The 25405-nt window shown below is 42.6% G+C and overlaps 1 protein-coding gene across 3 annotated transcripts in view; it reads right to left on the reverse strand.

Annotated features, from left to right (window-relative positions):
• Positions 1 to 25405, reverse strand: part of st3gal2 (ST3 beta-galactoside alpha-2,3-sialyltransferase 2) — a 317298-nt gene that overhangs the window by 38076 nt on the left and 253817 nt on the right. For all 3 annotated transcript variants that reach the window (XM_063066611.1, XM_063066609.1, XM_063066610.1), the window contains exon 4: positions 13101 to 13280. In XM_063066611.1, coding sequence (XP_062922681.1) covers positions 13101 to 13280 — 180 coding nt within the window. The remainder of the gene's footprint in view (positions 1 to 13100; positions 13281 to 25405) is intronic.

Below are 25405 nucleotides of genomic sequence, written 5' to 3' on the forward strand. Positions count from 1 at the left end.
TCTAACAACAGCTGTTATGTTTTGTGTTCAAACTTGTTGCTGAAGCAGTTGGGAGTAATTTATTCAGGTACTGCAAGTATGCGTTGAAGAATGTCTATGGACTACTTTTCAATCTGACATCTCTGCAGTTATCAATTGGTTAAATCACACATTCTCAAGTACCTCTGATCTCGTACTCCTTAGCACTACTGTTCAATCTCATCTTGATCAATCCTCATGGTATAAGGGCTAAAGATAGTGCTATGCAGTGGAAGATGGGTTTAACTTGAATCAGAACAAAAAATGGATCCATTTCAATTCTCCTGGCGGAGAGCAAAAGCAAAAGTCACAGACGGGGAGCAGTGAAAGAGGGTCTTTTATTCTGCCTTCTTCTCCTTTCCTTTCCAGTCCTAGTGAAGTGTCTCAGCATAAAACTTTGACTGTTTATTTCCCTCTACATACACTGCCTAACTTGTTGCATTCCTCCAGCATTTTGAGTGTGTTGCTCTCATTTCATTTGGTATTTTTGTTACTACTAGGAAGATGGTGCTGGTATAAAATTCCCCAAAATGACTCTAAAATAACACAGTGTTTGGTTTTAGCTGCCATTTTTTAACTTCACTCTAGTGAGAAATTAGTTTCTATTGACGTACAGAACTACAACTTGTTAATACCAATTCTCTTGATATGATGCCAATTAGAAAGTTGGCACTCAAACTGCATTCTTTCCCAGTCTTCTAAGAAGTCCATAACTTCATTCTACATACTGCCACTACACATAAAAGACAACTTCAACATTTCTGCTATCAAAACTTCCAATGGAGCAACATACAATCTGGAGGAGGAACTCAGTCACTAGGAGGGAATAAATTATCAATGTTCCATTCTTTATTTACCAGAATCTGGCAATGGTGTTCCTGCTTCTCTCCCTCCAGCAGCTGCCTCCCATCTTTGCACTCCCTGCCCCCATCCCGTTCTTTTCTTTTTCCTCTCTATGTTTGCCCCCATCTTTCATTCACCTACCAAAGTCTTCCAACTCTAACCCTGCTCACCATCCCTATCTGGCACTACCTGCCAGTCATCTTATAACCCTCCTTAGTCCACTAATCGTCCTTCCTCGCCATTCCTCTGCTCCTCTCTATACCATTGTTCTCGTCTCTTCACTCTCAGTCCTAAAACTGAAACGTCAATTTCTTTCCTCTCACTGATGCTGCCGGACTCGTTGAGTTCCTCCAGCAGATCGTGTCTTGCTCCAGATTCCAGCATCTGCATTTTCTTATCTGCACCAATTTCATGGGTCTCAATTTTGTTAAACAACCTTCTATAAGGTATTTTGATAGGTCTTCATATAGTCACTTTCCACTGTGTTCCCTTCATTAATCTTTGTGGGGCTGTGGGGGTAGAGTGGGAGTATTGGATTGAATAATTTGATGTATCATGAACCCACCATGACTCAATGGGCTGAATGGCTGCAATGTTGTCTTGACCATGATCATACAGCATTATGCATCATAGATATCATGGTGACCTAGTAGAAGCATTTGGTTGTGGTATTAAGGATTCCATGGCTCCCTTGTACAACTTACCACCATACACCTCTGGATAATAGAAACATAGAAAACCTACAGCACAATACAGGCCCTTCGGCCCACAAAGCTGTGCCGAACATGTCCCTACCTGAGAACTACCTAGGCTTTACCCATAGCCCTCTATTTTCCTAAGCTCCATGTATCCATCCAGGAGCCTCTTAGAAGACCCTATCGTTTCCGCCTCCACCACCACCGTCACCGGCAGCCCATTCCACATACTCACCACTCTCTGTGTAAAAAAACTTACCCCTCTGTACCTAGTTCCAAGCACCTTAAAACTGTGCCCTCTCATGCTAGCCATTTCAGCCCTGGGGAAAAGCCTCTGACCATCCACACGATCAATGCCTCTCATTATCTTATACACCTCTATCAGGTCACCTCTCATCCTCCGTCGCTCCAAGGAGAAAAGGCCAAGTTCACTCAACCTATTCTCATAAGGCATGCTCCCCAATCTGGGCAACATCCTTGTAAATCTCTGCACCATTTCTATGGTTTCCACATCCTTCCTGTAGTGAGGCGACCAGAACTGAACACAGTACTCCAAGTGGGGTCTGACCAGGGACCTATATAGCTGCAACATTACCTCTTGGCTCTTAAACTCAATCCCACGATTGATGAAGGCCAATTCACCATATGCCTTCTTAACCACAGAGTCAACCTGCGTAGCAGCTTTGAGTGTCCTATGGACTTGGACCCCAAGATCCCACTGATCCTCCACACTGCCAAGAGTCTTACTATTAATACTATATTCTGCGATCATATTTGACCTACTAAAATGAACCACCTCACACTTATCTGGGTGTTCCCCTTTTGCCTCTTCAGGCCCCTCTCTGCCACCTTGGGAACATTCTCCCCCCTCAGCTTTTCAGATATACATTGAAACATGGAGTGAAAGCTGTCATTTGTGTTTTAATGACCAAAACACTTGCCTATGTATCGGGAGCATCCCGCAAGTGTTGCCAGACATGCCAGTGCCAACGTAGCATTTTAATAATCAAAGCTCAAAATACATATATGTCACCACATACAACCCTGAGATTCATTTCTTGTGGGCATACTCAATAAATCTGTAACAGAAGAATAATCATGATAGAATGGAAGAAAGGTCCCAGCTGAGCTTTCAGCCAGTGTGCAAAACACAGCAATTTGCAAATACAAAAAGAAGGAAAAACAACAATAAATAAGTGAGCAATAAACTTTGAGAACATGAGATGAAGAGTCCTTGAAATTGAGTCCATAGGTTGTGGGAACATTTCAGTGATGGGCAAGTGAAGTCGAATAAAGTTATCCCCTCTGATTCAAGAGCCTGATGGTTGAGGGATAATGACTGTTCCTGAACCTGGTGGTGTGAGTCCTGAGGCTCCCGTAGCTTCTTCCTGATGGCAGCAGCTAGAAGAGAGCATGGTCTAGGTGGTTGGGGTCCCAGATGATCGATGCTGCTTTCCTGCACCAGTGCTCTGTGTAGATGTGCTCAGTGGTTGAGAGGGCTTTACCTGTGATGCACTAGGCTGTATCCTTTACTTTTTGTAGGGTTTTCTGTTCAAGAGTAATGGTGTTTCCATACCAAGCTGTGATGCAGCCAGTCAATATATTCCACTACACATCTATAGAAAATTTGTCAAAATTTTAGATGTCGTGCCAAATCTTCTCAAACTCCTAAGGAAGTAGAGGTGCTGCCGTGCTTTCTTTGTAATTGCATTTACATGCTGGGCCAGGACAGGTCTGCTGAAATACTAACACTGGGAAACGTAAAAGTTGCTGATCCTCTCTATCTTTAATCCTCTGATAAGGACCGGCTCATGGACCTCTGGTTTCCTCCTCCTGAAGTCAATAATCATCTCCTTGGTCTTGCTAACACTGAGTGAGAGGTGGTTGGTGTTGCACCACTCATACAGATTTTCAACCTCCCTCCTATATGTTGATTCGTCACCATCTTTTATTTGACCTATGACCCTGGTGTCGTCAGCAAACTTGAAAATGGCACTGGAGTTGAGCTTAGCTACTCAATCATAAATGTAAAGCAAACAGAGCAGGGTCTTAGCACACAGCCTAGTGGTCACCCGTGTGGATGGAGATTGTGGAGGAGATGTTGTTGCCAATCTGAACTGACTGAGTGAGGAAATTGAGGATCTAATTCAAATGGTTCAGTTTAATATCAGAGAATGTACACAGTGTAATTCTTACTCTGTCTTCACAGACATCCACGAAACAAGAAACCCCAAAGAATGAATGATACAAACATCAGAACCCAAAAGGTCCCCTCCCTCCCCCTACTTGCACCAGCAGAAGCAGCGACCCCTCCCCACCATGCAAGCAAAAGCAAAAGCCCTCTAAAGAGACCTTGATCTCGATTCCATCAAAAACTACAGTCCATAACCCAGCTCCTTGGTATCTCAGATGGGCTCTTTCTCTCCATTGAGGAACACCAGCAACTTGTTGTCCCAATATTTCAGTCTCCCATGATGCTTCATTCGGTGAAATTGGCGAGCAACTGGGTCATCTGTGGGGCCGCTCCCTGAAGGCACATGTCTCCCAGGCCATTTCTGTTTGCACAAGGGGCTGCTCAGCAGAACAACACAGAAAACACTAAAGTAGAACATAACGAACACTAAAACAAGCCCCATTTCCCCTCCCAATTATGCACATATGGACGGTCCACCAACTTAGGACAGGTCTTCATTCTCTAGGCTTCAGGCATTGAGGCTCGACTTCTGGACTTCACATTAAGCATCGGGCTTTGAAGCCTCTCCCACGATTGCAAGGCTTTGTGTTGTTAACATTATAAGTCCATCAACTAGTTCATTTCAGAAGTAATATATTATGTTAATGCATCTGGAAACTTAGATAAACCTCACAAACCTGTTTTGTATAACTTCCAATTCAAGAAGGACATGATGTTTACAGCAAGTTATTAGTAGTGTTAATACAGCACACAAAGCTTTTTAACATCCACAAATAAGTAGATGAGTAATTCCTAGTCTAAGAGTTCTGCTCTCTTATGTCCAAGTAATTCCGGTTTGAATCTCTCCGGCTGGAAATTGGTTTAATCATCCTTGGGAAGATTTGGCTGGATTCCATTTGGCATCATCATGTCCTTCAAAATTGATTACAATTCCACAATCATCCAGGATCATCACATTTTTGATTTTTTATGCTTTTTGTATACTTTCTTGTTAAAGTTGTGTATAATTTATGTTTTTCCTGTGAATACTGCTTATCTGATGATACAGTTGCAAGAAAACCTTTGTGAACCCTTTCCAATTACCTGGTTTTCTGCATTAATAGCTCATAAAATGTGGTCTGATCTTCATCTAAGTAACAAGGATAGACAGGTATATGGAGGAATTTAAGGTGGGGGAGTTATATGGGAGGCAGGGTTAGAGGGTCAGCACAACACTGTGGGCCGAAGGGCCTGTAATGTGCTGTACTGTACTATTCTATGTTCTATGTACAAACACAATCTGCCTAAACTAATAACACACAAACAATTGTAGTTCTTTTCATCAATACTGAGTACACCATTTAAACAACCACAGACTAGGTTCAAAATATTATGTGAACCTCTGAGGTAATGCCTTTTACAAAAGCTATTTGGAGTCAGGTGTAACAATCAATGGATGAGATTGGAGGTGTGGGTTATAGAGGTGCCCTGCCCTTTAAAAAAAGACACACAAAGTCAGGTTACTGCCAGAGCCTGCTCTTCTCAAGAAAGATTTGTTTATGTGAACTATGCCTTGATCAAAACAACTTTCAGAGGACTTTAGAAGAAGAATTGTAGAGATGCATGAGGCTGGAAAAGGCTACAAAAGCATATCTAAAGACCTGGGTGCCCATCAGTCCACAGTAAGATAAATTATTTACAAATGGAGAAAACTCATTACTTTGGCTACTTCCCCTAGGAATTGGTGTTCATAAGACCATAAGTTATAGGAGCAGAAGTAGGCCATTCAGCCCATTGAGTCTGCTCCACCATTCAGTCATAGGCTGATCCAATTCTTCCAGTCATCCCCACTCCCCTGCCTTCTCCCCATACCCTTTGATGCCTTGGCTAATCAAGAATCTATCTATCTCTGCTTTAAATGCACCCAATGACTTGGCCTCCACAGCCACTCGTGGCAACAAATTCTGCAGATTTACCACCTTCTGACTAAAGTAATTTCTCTGCATCTCTATTCTAAATGGATATTCTTCAATCCTGAAGTCATGGCCTCTTGTCCTAGATTCCCCTACCATGGGAAATAACTTTGCCATATCTAATCTGTTCAAGCCTTTTAACATTTGGAATGTTTCTATGAGATACCCTCTCATCCTCCTGTGTCCTGCAAAGATCACACCAAAAGCACAACATAAAATGCTGAAAGAGGTGAAAAAGAGCCCAAGGGTAACAGTAAAAGACCTGCAGAAATCTCTAGAGCTTGCTAAAGTCACTGTCCTAGTGTCCACTATCAGAAAAATACTGAAGAATGGTGTTCATGGAAGGACACTAAGGAGGAAACCACTACTCTCCAAAAAAAAACATTGCTGCATGTCCAAAGTTTTCAAAAGACCACCTGGATGTTCCACAATGCTTCTGGAACAATGTTCTATGGACAGATGAGACAAAATTGAACTTTTTGATAGAAATGCATATGTTCAGAGGGAAAAGGGCACTGCACAACACCACCAAAACCTCATCCCAACTGTGAAGCACGGTAGAAGGAGCATCATGGTTTGGGCTGCTTTGCTGCCCCAGGGCCTGGACAGCTTGTAATTGTTGAGTGAACAATGAATTCAAATTTGTATCAAGACATCTTACAGGAGACTGTCAGGGTAGCAGTCCGTCACCTGAAGCTTAACAGAAGTTGGATAATGCAACAAGACAATGTTCTGAAAGGCAAGAGTAAATCAACCACAGAATGGTTTAAAAATAATAAAATTCATGTTTTGAAATGGCCAAGTCAGAGGCCAGACCTTAACCCAATTGAGATGCTGTGGCGTGACCTAAAGAAGGCTGTCCATGCAAGCTATCCCAGAAATATTGATAACCTCAAACAGTTTTGTATGGAGGAATGGTTTAAAATAGCTCCTCGCCATTGTGCAAGTCTGTTTAGCAATGACAGGAAATATTTGGTGGAGGTTATTGCTGCTAAGAAATGTTCTATCAGTTGCTAAATACAAGGGTCTACATACTTTTTCCAGGCTGGACTGTGAATGATTAAACAATGTGTTCAATAAAGACATGCAAAGTACAATTGCTTGTGTGGAATTAGTTTAGGCAGATTGTGTTTATCTATTATTGTGCATTAGATGAAGATCAGACCACATTTTATATCTAATGCAGAAAACCAGGTAATTGCAAAGGTTTTACAAACTTCTTGCAATGGAATGTGCCTGTGATGCTGCTGCAAATAACTTTTTCATTGCACTCGTGCGTAGATGTGCATACGACAATAAACGCAGTGAGGCTGGGTGTCAGTCTCTCAGAGGATCTACCCTGGGACCAACACGTTGATGCAATCATGAAGAAGGCACACCAGCAATTCTACTTCATTAGAGTTTGAGGGGACCTGGTATGTCACCAAAGACTTGCAAATTTCTACAGATGTATCATGGTTAGTATTCTGACTGGTTGCATCATTGCCTGGTATGGAACCTCCAAAGCACAGGATCGAAAGAAGCTGCAGAGGGTTGTAGTCACAGCCATAAAACCATAAGACAAAGGAGTAAACTTTGGCCAATTGGCCTGAGTCTGCTCCACCATTCCATCAATGCTGATTTGTTTTCCCTGTCAATGACCTGGCCTCCACAGCCATGAATTCCACATATTCATCACCCTTTGGCTAAAGAAATTCCTCATATTCTCTGTAGTTCCATTACGGAGTCAACCCTGCCCGCCATTAAGGACGTTTTCAGGAGGAACTGCCTCAAGAAGGTGGAATCTATCATTAAAGACCTTCATCAACATCGACCAGGACATGCCCGCGTCATGTTACTACCACTGGGGAGGTCAGTAGTAACTTAAAGACTCACACACAACGTTTTCAGAACAGCTTCTGCCATCAGATTTCAGAACGGTCCAAGAATACATGGTATTAGTGTTTTGCACTATTTACTCACTCTGTCTCACACTGAATGAATGATAATAAACCTGATTCTGATTCTAAACTCAACTTCGTCTTTGACTTTAATTCTTGGTCTCTCCATCAAAATCAATCTTCTTAAAATCTTAACTCTGTCTGCCTCATCCTTCTATCCCCCTCCATCAAATGCCAGGATTTCATTGACCTGTTGCTACACCATCCATTTATTGCACCCCCCCCACCCCCCCAAAGCTCACTACGGAACATATACTGGAGAGTGATTATATGGCCAAAGCCGGGCTTTGTTTTGACCCAGTTAATTGTATGGTTTGGCAGATGCCAACTGGCATGAATAACATACGCCACATGCAGGTCCCGGCAGGAGAATATCAGGGTAGAATATGCACAATGGATGAAATGTGGATAAAACCGGAGGAGATGAGCAATGATCAGATAATGTAGCATATTATTGCACGGGACTCAGGCACGAGCATGACTGTGGAAAGATGGCTGGCAGTGTGTGCATACAAGGTCCAGACCCCAGACCACAGAAGCGATATGGGTTTCCCAAAAAAGCAGAGGAAGATGTTGGTACAACAAGGGGTACTGAGGCCAGTAGCCTCCACTAATAGCTCACCCATATGGCCAGTGAGGAAACCAGTTGGTAGTTGGAGGTTGACAATAGACTATCGAGAGCTGAATAAAGTAACTCCATTACTAGCCCCAACTGTAGCAACTAATCCAGAGACAGTGGACAAAACAGAATGAAAGAGCACAATGGTTCACAGTTTTGGACATAAATAATGGATTTTGGTCTATCCCACTAGAAAGAGAGTGCCAATACAAGTTTGCATTTACCTTTCAGGGACAGCAGTATACATGGACTGCCCTACCACAGGGGTTCCATAATTCCCCGTCTATATTTCACCAATGCTCCGGTGAAGAGTTTTCAAAACCCGAGCACTTGGTACAATATGTAGATGATCTGCTCCTGCAGACTGAAACCAAGCAGGAACGTTATCAGCTGTTGACAGAGCTGCTGGAATTATTATTTGCATTGGGACTAAAGGTAAACCCTAAAAAAGCACAGGTAATGAAACAAGAAGTTAGTTATTTGGGAATGACCTTGACACTGGGAAAAATAGAAATTGATAAACCAAGAGTAGAATCGGTTATGAAACTGCCTATTCCCTGAGACCTGAAAGGTCTGTGGTCCTTTCTGGGGCTGGTAGGATACTGTAGGGATCACACTGATGGATTTTCCACGACAGCAGCTCCTTTAATGGAGCTATTGAGAAAGAATGTGGCGTGGGGATGGAAATCAGAACATACCCAGGCCATCACAGCTCTGAAGCAAGTGTTGGCCACTGCGCCTGCTCTAAAAACCCCAAATCCGAATCAGCCATTCTCATTGGAGGTGACTACAACTGATACCACCCTCTCAGCAGTGCTATTACAGGAGCCGCATGGGAAGTTAAGACCAGTAGTGTATGCATCACGCATGCTCTCACCAGTAGAACAGGGGTATACTGTATGTGAAAAACACTTACTAGCGGTTTTCTGGGCAGTACAACATTTCGCCTAGATGGTGGGACTTAATCCACTTACAATACTGACAGAACACACCCCCATACAATTACTGTTAGACGGAAGGACGAAAGATGGTTCAGTAAACCAAAACAAAATTGATGATGGGCTCTTTGCTGCTGCAAGGAAGAAATATTAGTGCAAAGCGAGTAAACACTACCTCTATGTTAGCCGATAACCTGGTGTACCAAGGAAGTGAACATGAGTGTCAAGTTATGATAGCAAGGGTCCGTTTGTATCAAAACAAAAAGGAGGGGCTGGAAGCAGTCAGACAAAGTAATGACTGAGAACAAAGACACAAAGGAAAAAGAAAAGCCCTACTTTAAAATTTTTGTGGATGGTTCCTTATCAGTACAAGAAGGTGAGAGGAGAACTGGGTGTGGATATACGTAGAGGATGAACATGGCCAGGAAAGGTATAGTATACTTTTAAAGTTACCGCAAACCACGAGTGCACAGGCAGCAGACTGGCAGCTGTAGCCACCCAGAACATTTTCTGCCAGGGTCAGTCAGACACTCTGATAGTATGTACGTTTGTAACAGCCTTACAGAACATTCACCTCTGTGGGAAGCCTGAGGGTTTGTTTCAGCTGATGGGAAGCCCCTCCCATCTGCTGCTTTATTGCAATATATATTTGAAGAGGCAAAGGGAGAAGAATATGGAGTCATGAAGGTGAGAGCCCACTCTAAGTTATCTCCTGAGGTAAATAGAAAAGCTGACAAATTGGCGAAGCAGGGTACTTTATTTGGGCAGGAATGGCAGCCACATATTGGGGAGATTGGGAGGCAGAAAGTACAACCGATTAAGGTTATGGATTTAACAGAGGAATAGTATGAGACTCAGGAGCTCCAAATACGCAGGGGCGATAACTCTCCAGCAGCCAGAGACCAGCTATCACGGATAAGGAGGACCTCATGGACACGTGGAGATCGGGACCACGAGGAATGTCTGGGCAGCATAGATTCCTTTCCCGGGTAATACCTTTTCTCTTCATCGAGTGTCAGGGGTTCGAGTAGGGAGCACACAGGTAGATAAGAGTGTGAACCCACGTGCTTTTTGGTAGAAATAATAGAAGTTACTTGTTGGTAAATACAGATTCTCTGTGCCTCACTGATCATTATTACAAGGGATGATTCTTGTAACAGTGTAGAACAGAAATCAAGCTTTTTCTAAAATCTATCTTATCTTATTTTGCTTGGACAGTCCCTTACTTATTTTCTTGATCCTTTCCTAAACATACTATTAATCACCCAGTTTCCTTTCCTGGGCATCACTTATGACAGTTGTCTTTCCTTTCCAGCGTACCATCACCACTCTTCAGCTCCAAACATCGTCTCAATTCTTCTGTCTTTGCTTAAAAACTACCCCATCACCAACATTCCCTTCCAATCCAACTTCCCTGAAAGGTATTACATCATCCAAATTTATGCCTATCTCTCCTTAAAGTCGGAATCCCTCTAATCTGGTTTCCAGCCCTGCTGTTCAGCTGAAATGGCGTTTACTGCAGTTACGTATACCAGAGAGAGTGCCAAAGAAGTTCACTGCCATGTTATCTGGGGTGGACGGCTTTCGTTATAAGGGCAAACACGAGAAAGTTTGCAGATGCTGGAAATCCAAAGCAACACGCACAAAATGCAGGTTAAGCTCAACAGGTCAGGCAGCATTTGTGGAAAAGTAAACAGTCGATGTTTCGGGCTGAGACCCTTCTTCAGGACCGAGAAGGAAGGGGGAAGATGCCAGAATAAAAAGGTGGGAAGGTGAGTGGGAAAGGTCAAGGACCAGAAGGGAGAGAATCTGATAGGAGAGGAGAGTGGACAAAAGGAGAAAGGGAAGGAGGAGGGGACCCAGGGGGAAGTAATAGGCAGGTGAGAAGAAGTGAAAGATCTGGGTGGGGAATTGAGGAGGGGTGGGTGTAAAATTTGTTCAACTATGTTCAACTAGAACATAGGAGGTTGAGAGGTAACCTTCTACAGGTGTATCAGCAGTCATCTTGTTGCAACCTTGCTGCTTCAAATTTCCAAAGTTGTACTGAGTCTGTACTATGTCTTACCATTTGCATATTGATGTTGTGTGTTGACGCGTGGCCAAGTGGTTAAGGCGTCAGTCTAGTGATTTGAAGGTTGCTAGTTCGAGCCTCAGCTGAGGCAACGTGTTGTGTCCTTGAGCAAGGCACTTAACCACACATTGCTCTGCGATGACACTGATGCCAAGCTGTATTGGCCCTAGTGCCCTTCCCTTGGACAACACTGGTGACTGGTGGCGTGGAGAGGGGAGACTTGAAGCATGGGCAACTGCCGGTCTTCCATACAACCTTGCCCAGGCCTGTGCCCTGGAAACTTTCCAAGGCGCAAATCCATGGTCTCATGAGACTAACGGATGCCTATTGATCTTGTGCAGAGAAAATTGTAGAGGTGCTGAGTGACCAGGAAGGAAATAAGATCAGTTATCAGAGGCTCTATCATAGCTTTAGGGGGGGGGTGCAGAGGAATCCACTGGTGATTTGAAAATGGAAGGCCAGGTAATCAGGGCTACGGTTCAAAGTGTTAGACCATTGGGATGTGGAAGGATCTAAGGGCAGGAGGACCTGTGCCTCAGAAATCAGAGGGGCATGGTGGTCAGGAGCTTTGGTTAATCAGGGTCACAGACAGAAGCTTCCCAATATATTGGCCTGGCATTTCTAATGAGTTGTTGCAACATTAATTTTATTTCTAGACCGATTCAGTGTTTAAACAGACCCTTCCAGCCCAGCCTAGCAATCCTACTATAATCCCAGCTTAATCATAGGGCAGTTTACAATGACCAATTAATCTACTACCTTATGCCTTTGGATTGTGGTAGGAAGCTGGAGCACCCAGAGGAAACCGACACAATTATGTTGAGAATCTACAGACTCCTTACAGACAGTGGCGGGAATCAAACTGCAATCTTACCGCTGTCTGCTGTAAAGTGTTGTGCTAACCGCTACACTACCATGCTGCTACTGATTAGTAAACCTGGACAGTGACAGAAGAAATCATTTTGAAATGGGCACTATAACGTATATTATCCCGGCATGGTAGGACTAACGTATGAGTGATTGAGACCTGAACTCGTCAGCATACAGAAACATGAGAGGGGAATCACATAGCGATATATAAAATTCTCTGAGGACTGAATAGTCTGGACACAGAGAGGATATTTCCAAAGGCTGGAGCATCCAGAAACAGGGGCTGTGACCTCAGCGTAAAGGGTGTGCCATTTAAATCAAGATTGAGGAGAAACTTTCTCTCCCAGGGCGTGGTGAACCTGTGGAATTCTCTACCACAGAAGGCAGGGGAGACCATGTCATTAAGTACAATCAAGAAGGAGGTTGATATATTATGTAATCTGTGCTAGGACCACTGAACTCAAAAACAGTTACTTCTCCCAAGCTGTCAGCCTATCAACCCTCCACCCATTAACCCACCACCACTACATACACATCATCCAGGGTCACTGTGTGTACATACAATCAGTCTATGTACATAACAGGTACTCGTATATTGTGTTTTATAGGATTGTTTCTATATCTATATTTATTGTAGATTTTTCCTGATTAATTTTGCTAGGTTCTTTATAATTATTGTGTTTCTCATATGCGGCATCAGACGCAGAATAACCATTATTTCATTCTCCTTTACACTTGTGCACTAAATAATAACAATAAACAATCTTTAATCTTCAATTCAAATACATCCTGGGGTGCCGCCCCCAAGTGGAGAGCAGGCAGGAACAGTCTGCAGCAGTAAATAATAGTGGTAATGGCTTATTATAGAACTTTAGTACCAGGAGACCAAGTAGATTTGGTGGCAACATATGCAAATACATACTATGAAAAACAAATCTGAAACCCAAGGGAAATACTTACAATCTGATCTTGCCTGTTGACAAAGCACTGGTAATCCAAAGGAGATCCAACGTCTTAAAGGGAACCAGGACAAAGCTGACATTTGCTGGGAGATTCTTTGCACTTTCTGGGTACATGAAGTGATGAGTTGTACGGCTGCCCACATCTGCTTCAAAGCCAACAGTTGGAGCTTGGTTCATTCTATAACAGACGTTCAAAGTCATATTTATCATCAAAGTAAATACGTATGTCACTGTATATGAACCTGATATTCATTTTCTTGCAGGCACTTACAGGAAAATAAAGAAATACAATATAATTTCTGAAAAACTATACATAAACAAAGTCTGACAAACAACCAATGTGCAAAAGAAGAACAAAGGTTGTAAAGAGTCCTTGAAAGTGAGTCTGTGGGTAATAGAATCAGTTCAGAGTTGTGGTGAGTGAAGTTTTCTGTGCCAGTTCAGGAGTCTGATGGTTGTAGGGTAATAACTATTTCTGAAACTGGTGGTGAGAGACTCAAGGCTTCTGTACCTCCTACCTGATGGTAGTAGTGAGAAGAGCATGGTCTGAATGGTGGGGGTCCTTGATAATAGGTGCTGGTTTCTTGTGGTAGTGTTCCATGTAAATGTGCTCACTGGTGGAAAGGGCTTTGCCTGTGATGGACTGGGCTGAATCCACCACCTTCTGTAGTCTTTTCTGTTCCTGGACATTGATGTTTTCATATCTGGCCATGATGCAACCAGTAAGGATACTCTCTACTGTGCATTTACGCAAGCTTACCAAAGCTTTTGGTGACATGCCGAATCTACGCATACATCTAAGAAATCAGAGGCTCCTTTATGATGGCACAATGCCAAACCCTCTGATATGATAATGTCGAGGAACTTAAAGCTACTGACCCTCCCAACCTCCAAGCCCCTAATGAGGACAGGCTCATGGACCTCCAGCTTCCTCCTGCTGTAGCTGATGATCAGCTCTTTGGTGCTGCTGATGTTGAGTGAGAGGCTGTTGTTGTGGCACCACTTAACCTGATTTTTAAGCTCCCTCTTATATGCTGATTGTCACCACATTTGATTCAGGAAACAACAATGGAGTCATCAGCAAACTTAACAATGGTGCTGGATCTGTGCTGAGCCACACATTCACGCCAGTAGAGCAGGGGCTAAGCACACAGCCTTGTGCTGCACCTATGCTGATGGAGATGTTGTTGGCTATCCGTACTGATGGGGTCTGCCAGTGAAGTAAACAAGGATCCAGTTACACAGGGAGGTACAGAGGTGATGGGCATGTCGAGCTTAGTTAAAATAGGGAGAATGCTGATCTCAAACCGCTCTGGACATAGGCCGAGGGAGAGTAAAGGTGGGGCTAGAATCATACAGAGTCGCTAACATATGAAGTTAGCATTACACATTATGAAACATTTTTACTGCCAAGTTTACTTTAGAAGTGAGGTTAGGAATTGTCTACGAGCATGTTAAGGGACATTAAGCTATATCACCTACCGGGCTGAGTTCCTGGTATGTGTGTATTTAGCTGTCTAAGCACAGAAGGTTACAGTGTTTTATTATTGGGTTCCATCATCATAGAACTTATTTTCTTTTGTAAACATTGGTCCTTAATGAGTCTGAGTTCAAACACTTTTCATAATGCACATAACGCAAACAAAGTAGCAAATCATTTAGCTCTCCAATTTTTCCAAAGCTTTCCCAATCCTTATTTCCAATTTTACTGAACCTTCACATTTATACTCACCTGGCTGAAGGAAGTCTCCTCCTGTTCCAGGTGAAATTATACCAAAAGGGCTATGACTTCACTCAGGTACTACAGTATATGGAAAGACTATCAGCCTCAAGTTACCCACCACCCACCACCCACCATAGAGTCATTGGCTCCAGCAGCAGGCACTGATAAGGCAAAGCAAAAGGCAGAGAGGCTTGGTATTTCCATTAGCTATTCCCATGCATCAGTAGCCAACATGTTGCAGGGGTAACTTGAATTATTCACAGCAGGGCAGGTTAGGTATGGCATTTGGTTGAAAATCTTAAACCTGTTTTGAGTGATTCACAAGGGATGCTGAAAATGTTGAGGCGCACACACACACACACACACACACACACACACTCACTCACACACACTTACTCACACACACACTGTCTCTCTCACACACACGCACACACACTCACTCACACACACACTCACACACTCTCTCTCTCACACACACACACACAGACACACACACACTCTCTCTCTCACACACACACGCACACACACTCACTCACACACACACACTCACTCACACACTCTCTCTCTCACACACACACACACAGACACACACACACTCTCTCTCTCACACACACACGCACACACACTCACTCACACACACACACTCACTCACACACTCTCTCTCACACACACACACTCACTCACATACACACTCTCTCTCTCACACTCACACACACACACACTCACTCACACACTCTCTCTCTCACACACACACACTCACTCTCTCTCTCTCTCACAGACACACACACACACACTCTCTCTCTCTCTCTCTCTCACAGACACACACACCCACACACACCCACAAAATGCTAGAGGGACTTAGCAGGTCAGGCATCCACCTTCCTCCTCACCCAGTCTCACCTATCACCTCCCATCTTGTACTTCTCCCCCTTACCCCCCACCTTCTTATTCTGGTTGTGTAATATGCCCAGTGGGACCAACACTGAAGCATCAAGGGTGTTACTATTTTTAAAAAAATTATCTAAAAATGTGGTTCTATAGTCTCCAAGAGTCAACTTTAAGTTGTTTCTTCACTCTAGACGTTGTTGCAAACCACAGAAGTGGAATTGAACAGAATTCTCAATAAAGGCAGAAACGGTTGACTACCAACTTGAATAATGAGGTTCTACACAACAGGACAATGTTTAAAGCTCGTACCAGCGAGTGAGTGTCCAGCAATAACATTTCACCAGCATTTAATACCATCATTCCCACAATCCTGATTGAGAAGTTGCAGAACCTGATCCTCTGTACCTCCCTCTGCAATTGGATCCTCGACTTCCTAACCGGAAGACCACAGTCTGTGCGGATTGGAGATAACATATCCTCTTCGCTGACGATCAACACCGGCGCACCTCAGGGGTGTGTGCTTCGCCCACTGCTCTACTCTCTCTACATATCCATGACTGTGTGGCTCGGCATAGCTCAAACACCATCTATCAATTTGCTGACATATAACCATTGTTGGTAGAATCTCAGGTGGTGACGAGAGGGCCTACAGGAGTGAGATATGCCAACTAGTGGAGTGATGTCCCAGCAACAACCTGGCACACAATGTCAGTAAGATGAAAGAGCTGATTGTGAACTTCAGGAAGGGCAAGATGAAGGAACACATACCAATCCTCATAGAGGGATCAGAAGAGGAGAGAGTGAGCAGCTTCAAGTTCCTTGGTGTCAAAATCTCTGAGGAAATAACCTGGTCCTAACTTATCGATGTAGTCATAAAGAAGGCAAGACAGCAGCTATACTTTATTAGGAGTTTGAAGAGATTAGGCATGTCAACAAATACACTCAAAAACTTCATTTGTTGTACTGTGGAGAGCATCCTGACAGGCTGCATCACTGTCTGGTATGGAGGGGCTACTGCACAGGACCGAAAGAAGCTGCAGAAGGTTGTAAATTTAGTCACCTCCTTCTTGGACACTACCCTACAAAGTACCCAGGACATCTTCAAGGAGTAGTGTCTCAGAAAGGCAGCATCCATTATTAAGTACCTCCAGCACCCAGGGCATGCCCTTTTCTCACTGTTACCATCAGGTAGGAGATACAGAAGCCTGAAGGCACACACTCAGTGATTCAGGAACAACTTCTTCCCCTCTGCCATCCGATTCCTAAATGGACATTGAACCCACGAACACTACCTCACTTTTTTTAATATACAGTATTTCTGTTTTTGCACATTTAAAAAAATCTATTCAATATATGTAACACACATCAAAGTTGCTGGTGAACGCAGCAGGCCAGGCAGCATCTCTGGGAAGCGGTACAGTCGACGTTTCAGGCCGAGACCCTTCGTCAGGACTTTGATGTGTGTTTCTTGAATTTCCAGCATCTGCAGAATTCCTGTTGTATTCGATATATGTAACTGATTTACTTGTTTATTATTATGTTTTATTTTATTTATTATTATTTTTTCTCTCTCTCTGCTAGATTATGAACTACTGCTGCTAAGTTAACAAATTTCACGTCACATGCCGGTGATAATAAACCTGATTCTGATTCTGAACGTGATAGTTCAGTGAAAACTGTTGAAATCCCTAAGGACTGGAAATGGGTAACAGTGTCCCAATATACAAGAAGGGTGACCACACTGACCCTGATAAGTATAGACCAGTGAGCTTAACATGTATCATAATGGAAACATTAATAAAGAATGAGATGGAAAAGCAGCTGATAAGAACAGGCATGTGAGCAGAAAGCCAGCATGGGTTCAGAAAGGGGAAATCATGTTTTACTAATATGCTGGGATTCTATGAAGAGGCAACTTAAAATTTATAATACAATAGAGCAGTTGATATCATTTATTTGGACTTTTAGAAGGCATTTGACAAGGTACCCCACAAGAGGTTAATAATCAAATTACAGGAGATAGGGTTTCAGGGTAAGGTGTGTGAATGGGTGCAGAATTGGCTCAAAAACAGAAAACAACGAGTTATGGTGAGGGGATCATTTTCACACCTAGATGATGTTAAAAGTGCGGTTCCACAGGGATCAGTTTTGGGGCTGTTGCTGTTTTTAATTTACATTAATTATTTTAATTTACATTATGTGCTTTACATTAAGCACTTAATAAATAAGCTAGTAAAGTTTGCGGAAGGCAAAATTAGGGCGACAAGCTGATAACATTCAGGCAGCAGAATCAGTTCAGTTAGATCTAAACAAAATCCAGATGTGGGTAGATAAATGGCAGATGAAGTTTAATGTAAAATATTACATATTGTAAGTAGAAATATTAGATATAAACATACAATGGAGGGGGGTCCTGAGTTAGAATGTGCACTGTATGAAAAGGATTTGTATAATATAACAATAAAAAGATTTGAAAAGAAAAGAAAGAAAGGATTTGGGCACCCTGGTAGACTCACCACTATCAACATCTAGTCAATTCACCAAAGTAATTAGGAAGGCTAATAGAATGTTGGGCTATTAGATTACTAGATGATTATTAGATTATGAGGACACTCAGTCCTCATTTATTGTCATTTAGAAATGCATGCATTAAAAAATGATACAACATTCCTCCAGAATGATATCACAAGAAAACACAGGACAAACCAAGACTAAAACTGACAAAACCACATAATAACATATAGTTACAACAGTGCAAAGCAATACTGTAATTTGATAAAGAGTAGACCATGGGCACTGTAAAAAAAAGTCTCAAAGTCCCGATAGTCCCATCATCCCACGCAGGCAGCGGAAGGGAGAAACTCTCCCTGCCATGAACCTCCAAGCACCACCAACTTGCTGATGCAGCAACATTGGAAGCACCCAACCGCAACGGACTCTGAGTCCATCCGAAAACTTCGAGCCTCCAACCAACCCCTCCAACACTGCCTCTCCGAGCACCATCCTCTGCCGAGCGCTTCGACCCCGCCCTGGCTGCTGAGCAACAAGCAAAGCCGAGGACTCGGGGCCTTCCCCTCCGGAGATTCTGGATCACACAGTAGCAGCAGCAGCAAAGCAGGCATTTCAGAAGTTTCACCAGATGTTCCCCCGTGCTCTCACGTCCATCTCCATCAAATCAGGATTGTGTACGGCACCTCACTTGACAAATAACAGACATCACCACCGGAGTGGCCGCTGCGAGCTGCGTTGCGTCGCCATCTTCTCCTCCCTATATAATGTGCACAATGGAGTTCAAGCCCAGAGACGCTCTCTTTAAGCTGTATAATGCGCACAATGGGGTTCACATTTAGAGACGCTCTCTTTAAGCTGTATGATGTGCTTGTGAGGCTACACCGTGAGTACTGTGTACAATCTTGGTCTCCATATTGTGTGAGGGATGTAAGGGCACTGGAGAGAGTTCAGAGAAGGACGACGAGGCTCATTCCAGATCTACAGGGTATGAGCTAAGAAGAAAGATTGAAGAAGTTACATCTTTCTAGCCTAAGTAGACTTAGAATGAGAGGAGACAAAATCATTGAGGGCATAAGTAAGGTGGGTGCCAGCAGCTACTTCAGAATTAATCCATCAGTGAGGACACAGGGCCATAGGTGGAGACTGAATAAAGGGAGATTTCAGACTAACATCAGGAAGCATTTCTTTACATAGTGAGTTGTGGACACATGGAACAAACTACCTAGTTGGGTAGTTGAGAGTAGGATCTTAGAGTTTCAAATCTAAACTTGGTAGTTATTTCAACACTCTATGTAAATAAGAATTTGGCAAGATTTGTTGGGCCGAATGGCCTGTTCTGCTCAAAAACTTACTAATGTTCTAAAAAATCCACAAAGCAGGGTACGTGGCAATGAACCAAAGGTTGTACTGGCTTTAGACATTCATAGAGGTATTGGCCCAAACTTTTACTGTTCCCAGTTTTGCTTTTGGATATGTGCACTCTAAAATGCAAGTTTTCCATCAGGTACCATTTTTTTTAAAGCAAGCCTTGCGTTGTGGAATTTTTCAGCCAATATTCTACAAGCTCCTTTTGTAGAAAATAAACAAACCAGACTTGCATCTTGATTAGATGTAGCTTGTATCTCTGGTAAATGTTCCTGTCTATTGCTCATCTAAATATCTCCATTAATTTTCAGCTAGAGATTCATTCCTGCATACCGTTCACTTCATATATTTAATACTTTAACACCATATTTTATAGTGATTTACAAGCTCAAGTATATTAAAATATGAGAACAGAGCAATATAGATTGAAGGAAACATGAAGCTACCATGACAACAGCCTACGTTCCCTTGACAATAGAAATAAACGGGGAAAAAGAAAATGTGATGTCCACTTGTGGAAGTCTTTGCCACAGGCAGCTGTGGAGGCCAAGTCTTTATGTATATTTAAGGCAGAGGTTGATAGAATCTTGATTAGTCAGGGCATGAAGGGATATGGGAAGAAGCAGAAGATTGGAACTGAGAAGAAAATTGGATTAGCCATGATAAATTGCAGAGCAGACTCAATGGGCCAAATGGCCTAATTCTGCTCCTATATCTTAGGGACGTGGTCTTTCGGAGTCAGGAGAATGTAAGCTCAGTATGAATAGGAACGAATGCACCATCTGCCAAACTACCCACATCTTCATCCCATTGGGAACCTCCTGTCCTACAAATGGACGAGCCTGGCCTCATCAGTCAGCTCAAAATCTCCTGAATCGGAGTCGAAGCAAGACTTCCTCAATCCCATGTGTACCACTATGAGTATGAGAAGACAAGCCACACAGACACATTCCCAACAACTTAAAATTTCTATACAATTTGTAAAGCACTCATTTTTGAAATTGTTAGAGCATATAATGAGGAATGAATTCATTTGGTCAGATGTGCAAGTGAACTGGATTACTAAACACAACAGCTCAAACATTAAACTGCTCTTCTCAGAAGTTGGCAGACCTGCTCTGTTTTACTTTTATAATACTTTGAAATTACATTGCATAATATTTTAATTTCAAACCTGCTAATACACTCACAAAGTATTTGCCAGATAGTTTAAGAGATTAAGGCTTAACTGATTTTGATTGTGATGTCTCCAAATCTCTTTGACTCTTTCTTTGGGGTCAAAGGCTGAGGCACTTCCATATTCAGCTGCCCAGATCCAAACCCAGCTCCTAGAGCTCCACTAGAATTGCCTGATTGTCCTAAATTTGTTTTGTACCAGTTGAAAATACTAAGCCCTTAAGCTGTCCACTAGGCTACTAGGCCAAAGCAAATGGTCAATGTGCATTCTTCTGGCCAATAACATTCCTGAGTTAAAAAAGGCAAAAAGCCATTAAGCTCTCCATGAACTGGAACATGGACAGGCAGGAATAATTAGCTGGGAACATACAAATTAGGAATGGGGAGACCATACAACCCTTGAGCCTAATTTGATATTTTGTAAAATCAGGCCCAATCTGATTGCTTTCTTGTCTCTAAAACAGGCAACTCTTTTTTCTAAAGTTGTGATTACCAATTCCAGGTACATTCACAAAAGAAAATAATCCTCTTTAAATTCATCCTGTCAAGACTCCTCGGGATCTTTTACGTTTCAATCAAGTCGCTTCTCAGTCCTACAAAATTCTGCAGATACAAACCTAGCTTGTCCAATCTTCCTTCTTAAGACTGTTCCAGTAAACCGGGGGTTCCCAATCTTTTTATACTACAGACCAATACCATGAGGCAAGGGGTCCGTGGACCCAGGTTGGAAACCCCTACAGTAAACCATTAGTTGAGTAACCCTTCTGTTTCTAACACATTTACACCCTTCCTTAAACAATTCTGTATACAGTACTTGAGATATGGTCTCACCAACACCTGAAATATCTAAAGCACAATTTCTCTACTTTGGCATTCACTTCTCCCCATCATAAACACCAATATCCTGATAGCTTTATGAATAACTTGCTGTACCTGCATACTAGCCCTTTGTAGATCAAACACTAGGGCACCAAGATCCCCCTGCACCTCTGAGCTCTGTAATTTCTCACCATTTGAATAAATTGCTTGTCTTGTATTTTCCTGCCAAAATGGACAATTTTACAAGATCTATCTGGCAGATTTAAATTTGAGAGCACTGATTAAATATTTGTAGGTCAAATGTTGTTTACTGCTGTTGAATTGGGGTGTAGTAATTGTTCAATGAATTTGCCAGTAATTAACGTACAGTAGCTTCTATATTTTTTTCTAGAAGCTTCTTAGTGTTCTATAGCAGGTGTTATGCCACTTGTATGTTTATTTGTTATCATGGGAATTTTTGTTGTTTTCCAAATTGAATATGAGACGATCACAACTGCTTTTCCTTTGTCTTTTCTTTGTTCTCTCAGTTCTCTCACTTGTTTTCCATTCTTGTAACATTTATCAAAATGGCCATAAGGAAAATAGTCTAATGCCTCATTCTTGACTCTTCACAAGACCTTTGGATTGCAGAAGCATCAGGAGTAGAATCAGAATCAGAATTGGAATCAAGTCTAATATCACTGACATATGTCATGAATTTTTTATTTTGCAGCAACAATACAGTGCAAAAGATAATAATTTTTGAACTATATATATATATATATCCTGTGTGTGTGTGTGTGTGTGTGTGTGTGTGTGTATATGTATGTGTGTGTATATATATATATGGCTCATTGTCCGTTCAGGGATCTGCTGGAGGAGGGGAAGAAGCTGTTCCTGGCACGTTGAGTGTGAGTATTGTCAACAGTTTTGGGCCCTGGATGTGATGTCATCGGAGAGACTCCAGAGGAGCATCACAAGGATGATTCTGGGAATGAAGGGGCTAACATATGAGAAGAGTTTGGCAGCAGTGAATACAGGCCCAAAGGTGCCAATCGCTTCTCATATGATAATCCCTTCATTGAAACCTACCGAATGTTGAAAGGACTAGATAGGGTAGATGTGAAGAGGATGTTTCCAGTGGTGGGGGTATCCACAACTAGAGATCACAAACTCAAAATTGAGAGGCAACCTTTTAGAACGGAAGTAAGGAGGAATTTTTAAGCCAGAGAGTACTGAATTTGTAGAATGTTCTACCCACAGTCTGTGGTGGAGGCCAAGTCCGTGGGTATATTTAAAGTGGAAGTTGATTGCTTCCTGATTGGTCAGGGCATCAAAGGATAAGGCAAGAAGCCAGGTTGAGTGGGATCCGGGATCAGCCATGATAGAATGGCAGAGCAGACTCGATGGGCCGAATGGCCTAATTCTGCTCCTTTGTCTTATGGCCTTCAGGCTCCTGAATCTCCTCTTTGATGCTCTCCACGATACACCTGTAGAAATTTGTGAGAGTCTTTGGTGACATAGTAAGTCTCCTCAAACTCCTCATGAAATATAGCTGCTGTCGTGCCTTCTTTGTAATTGCATCAATATGTTGGACCCAGGATAGATCCTCAGAGATTTTGACACTCAGAAACTTGAAACTGGTCAAACACGTGCCTGTGAGCAGCATTAGCGAGATGAGTTCTAAGGTATCGGAAAAGCCTAAAAGAGCTCATAAGGGTGTTACACTTAGCGTAAAACTAGACATAATTAAGCGTTTCAATCGTGGTGAATGAAGTAAGGACAAAGTGAGCTTGGCTTGTGGAAGTTGACGAAGATGATGTTGAAGAGGTTTTGGCATCCCATGAACAAGAACTGATAGATGAAGAGCTGATGCAATTGGATGAGGAAAGGATAACAATTGAAACCGAACGCAGTAGTGAATGAACCAAAAGTGAAGTCGTCCAGGAACTGAACGTGAAGCACTGTGTGAGATTTTCGCTGCAATGATAAAGTACGACTTTAATTTTGAAAGTGTTTAGGGCATACTTGCAAGATGGTTTGAGTGCTTACAAAGAACTGTATGATAGAAAAATGCGCGAGGCTAGCAGTCAAGCATACTATCGTTTTTCAAGCCTTCCGTATCAGCCACAGCAGACGACGAACCTCGACCTTCGACATGGAGGCAGGCAGTCATAGGAGAAGATGAGCTGCCTGCCCTGATTGACGATGAGATGACACCCCCGTGTCCCACCACCCCAGTGGTCCCAACCACCGGGCCACGGACAGATACCGTTTTGCAGAGAATGCAGCGGTAGCCAGGACGCACCCAGCCCGTCTTTAAGATAAAAGCCGAAATAAACAAGCTAATTAATTAGGTGCCGCCTAGCACGTAAATGTCGGCCCAGATCAGAGGCGACGCAATCGGCAATCGCCTCTGACCTGGGCCGACAATTACGTGCCGGGCGGCACCTAATTAATTAGCTTGTTTATTTTGGCTTTTTTCTTAAAGATGTGCCGGGTGCATCCCGGCCACCGCTGTACGTCTGCATGCTTCGCGGATGGGTATCGGGTCGCTGCCTGGAGGGTGGGGGCCACTGCACCACCCCAACCTGCGACGACTCAGCCTAACACACCATCATCAGTGTGCTCGGCGCTGTCCCAATTCCGGTAAGTGATACACTGTACATACATTATTTCTATTTTAATCGGCTGTGTATTTTTACGTGTTATTTGGTATGATTTGGCAGCTTCATAGCTTAAAGGTTACTGGAGAGCACTTGTGCCGAGTTTTTGCCAAGAGCGTTTGCGTGAGATTTTCGCTACGGAGAACAGTGCGGCAATGATTGCGGAAAAGTATTTCTACTTTATATAGGCTGTGTATTTATCATATCATTCCTGCTTTTACTATATGTTACTGTTATTTTAGGTTTTATGTGTTATTTGGCATGATTTGGTAGGTTATTTTTGGGTCTGCGAACGCTCACAAATTTTTCCCATATAAATAAATAGAAATTGCTTCTTCGCTTTACGACATTCCGGCTTACGAACAGTTTCATAGGAACGCTGTACCTTCGGATGGCGGGGGGATCCTGTAGTTAACTAGTGAGGTTTGCATGATTCTGAGTCTGATGGTTAGAGAGAGACAGCTTCAAGAAAAGGTTTGCGAACCCTTTGCAATTACCTGTTTTTCTGCATTAATTACTCATAAAATGTTGTCTGATCTTCATCTAAATGACAATAATAGACAAACACAATCTGCCTAAACTACTAACACACAAACATTCGTACTTTTTCTCATCAATACTTAGTACACCATTTATACAGTCACAGTCTGCGTTCAAAAAAGTACGTGAACCTCTGGGGTAATGACTTCTACAAAAGCTATTCGAAGTCATTGAGATGAGATTGGAGGTGTGGATTGTAGAGGTTCCCTTCCCTATAAAAAAGACACACAAGTCAGGTTACTGACAGAGCCTGCTCTTCTCAAGAAAGATCTGTTTATGTGCACTATGCCTCGATCAGGACAACTTTCAGAGGACATTAGACAAAGAATTGTAGAGATGCATGAATCTGGAAAAGGCTACAGAAGGATAGATAGATACATTATTGATCCCGAAGGAAATTACAGTGTCACAGTAGCATAAGTGTAGAAATATAAATATTTGAAGACAGGTAGAAAGAATAATAAGTAAGTTACTACAAACAGTCGAATAGAAGGGGGTCATCTCTTCCCCAGCTATAGGTTGACTCATTATAAAGCTTAATGGCCGAGGGTAAGAATGACCTCATACAGCGCTCTTTGGAGCAGCACAGTTTTCTTAGTCTATTACTAAAAGTGCTCCTCTGTTTAGCCAAGATGG

Source organism: Mobula hypostoma, chromosome 14 (genome assembly GCF_963921235.1).
Source record: "Mobula hypostoma chromosome 14, sMobHyp1.1, whole genome shotgun sequence".
Lineage (NCBI taxonomy): Eukaryota > Metazoa > Chordata > Chondrichthyes > Myliobatiformes > Myliobatidae > Mobula > Mobula hypostoma.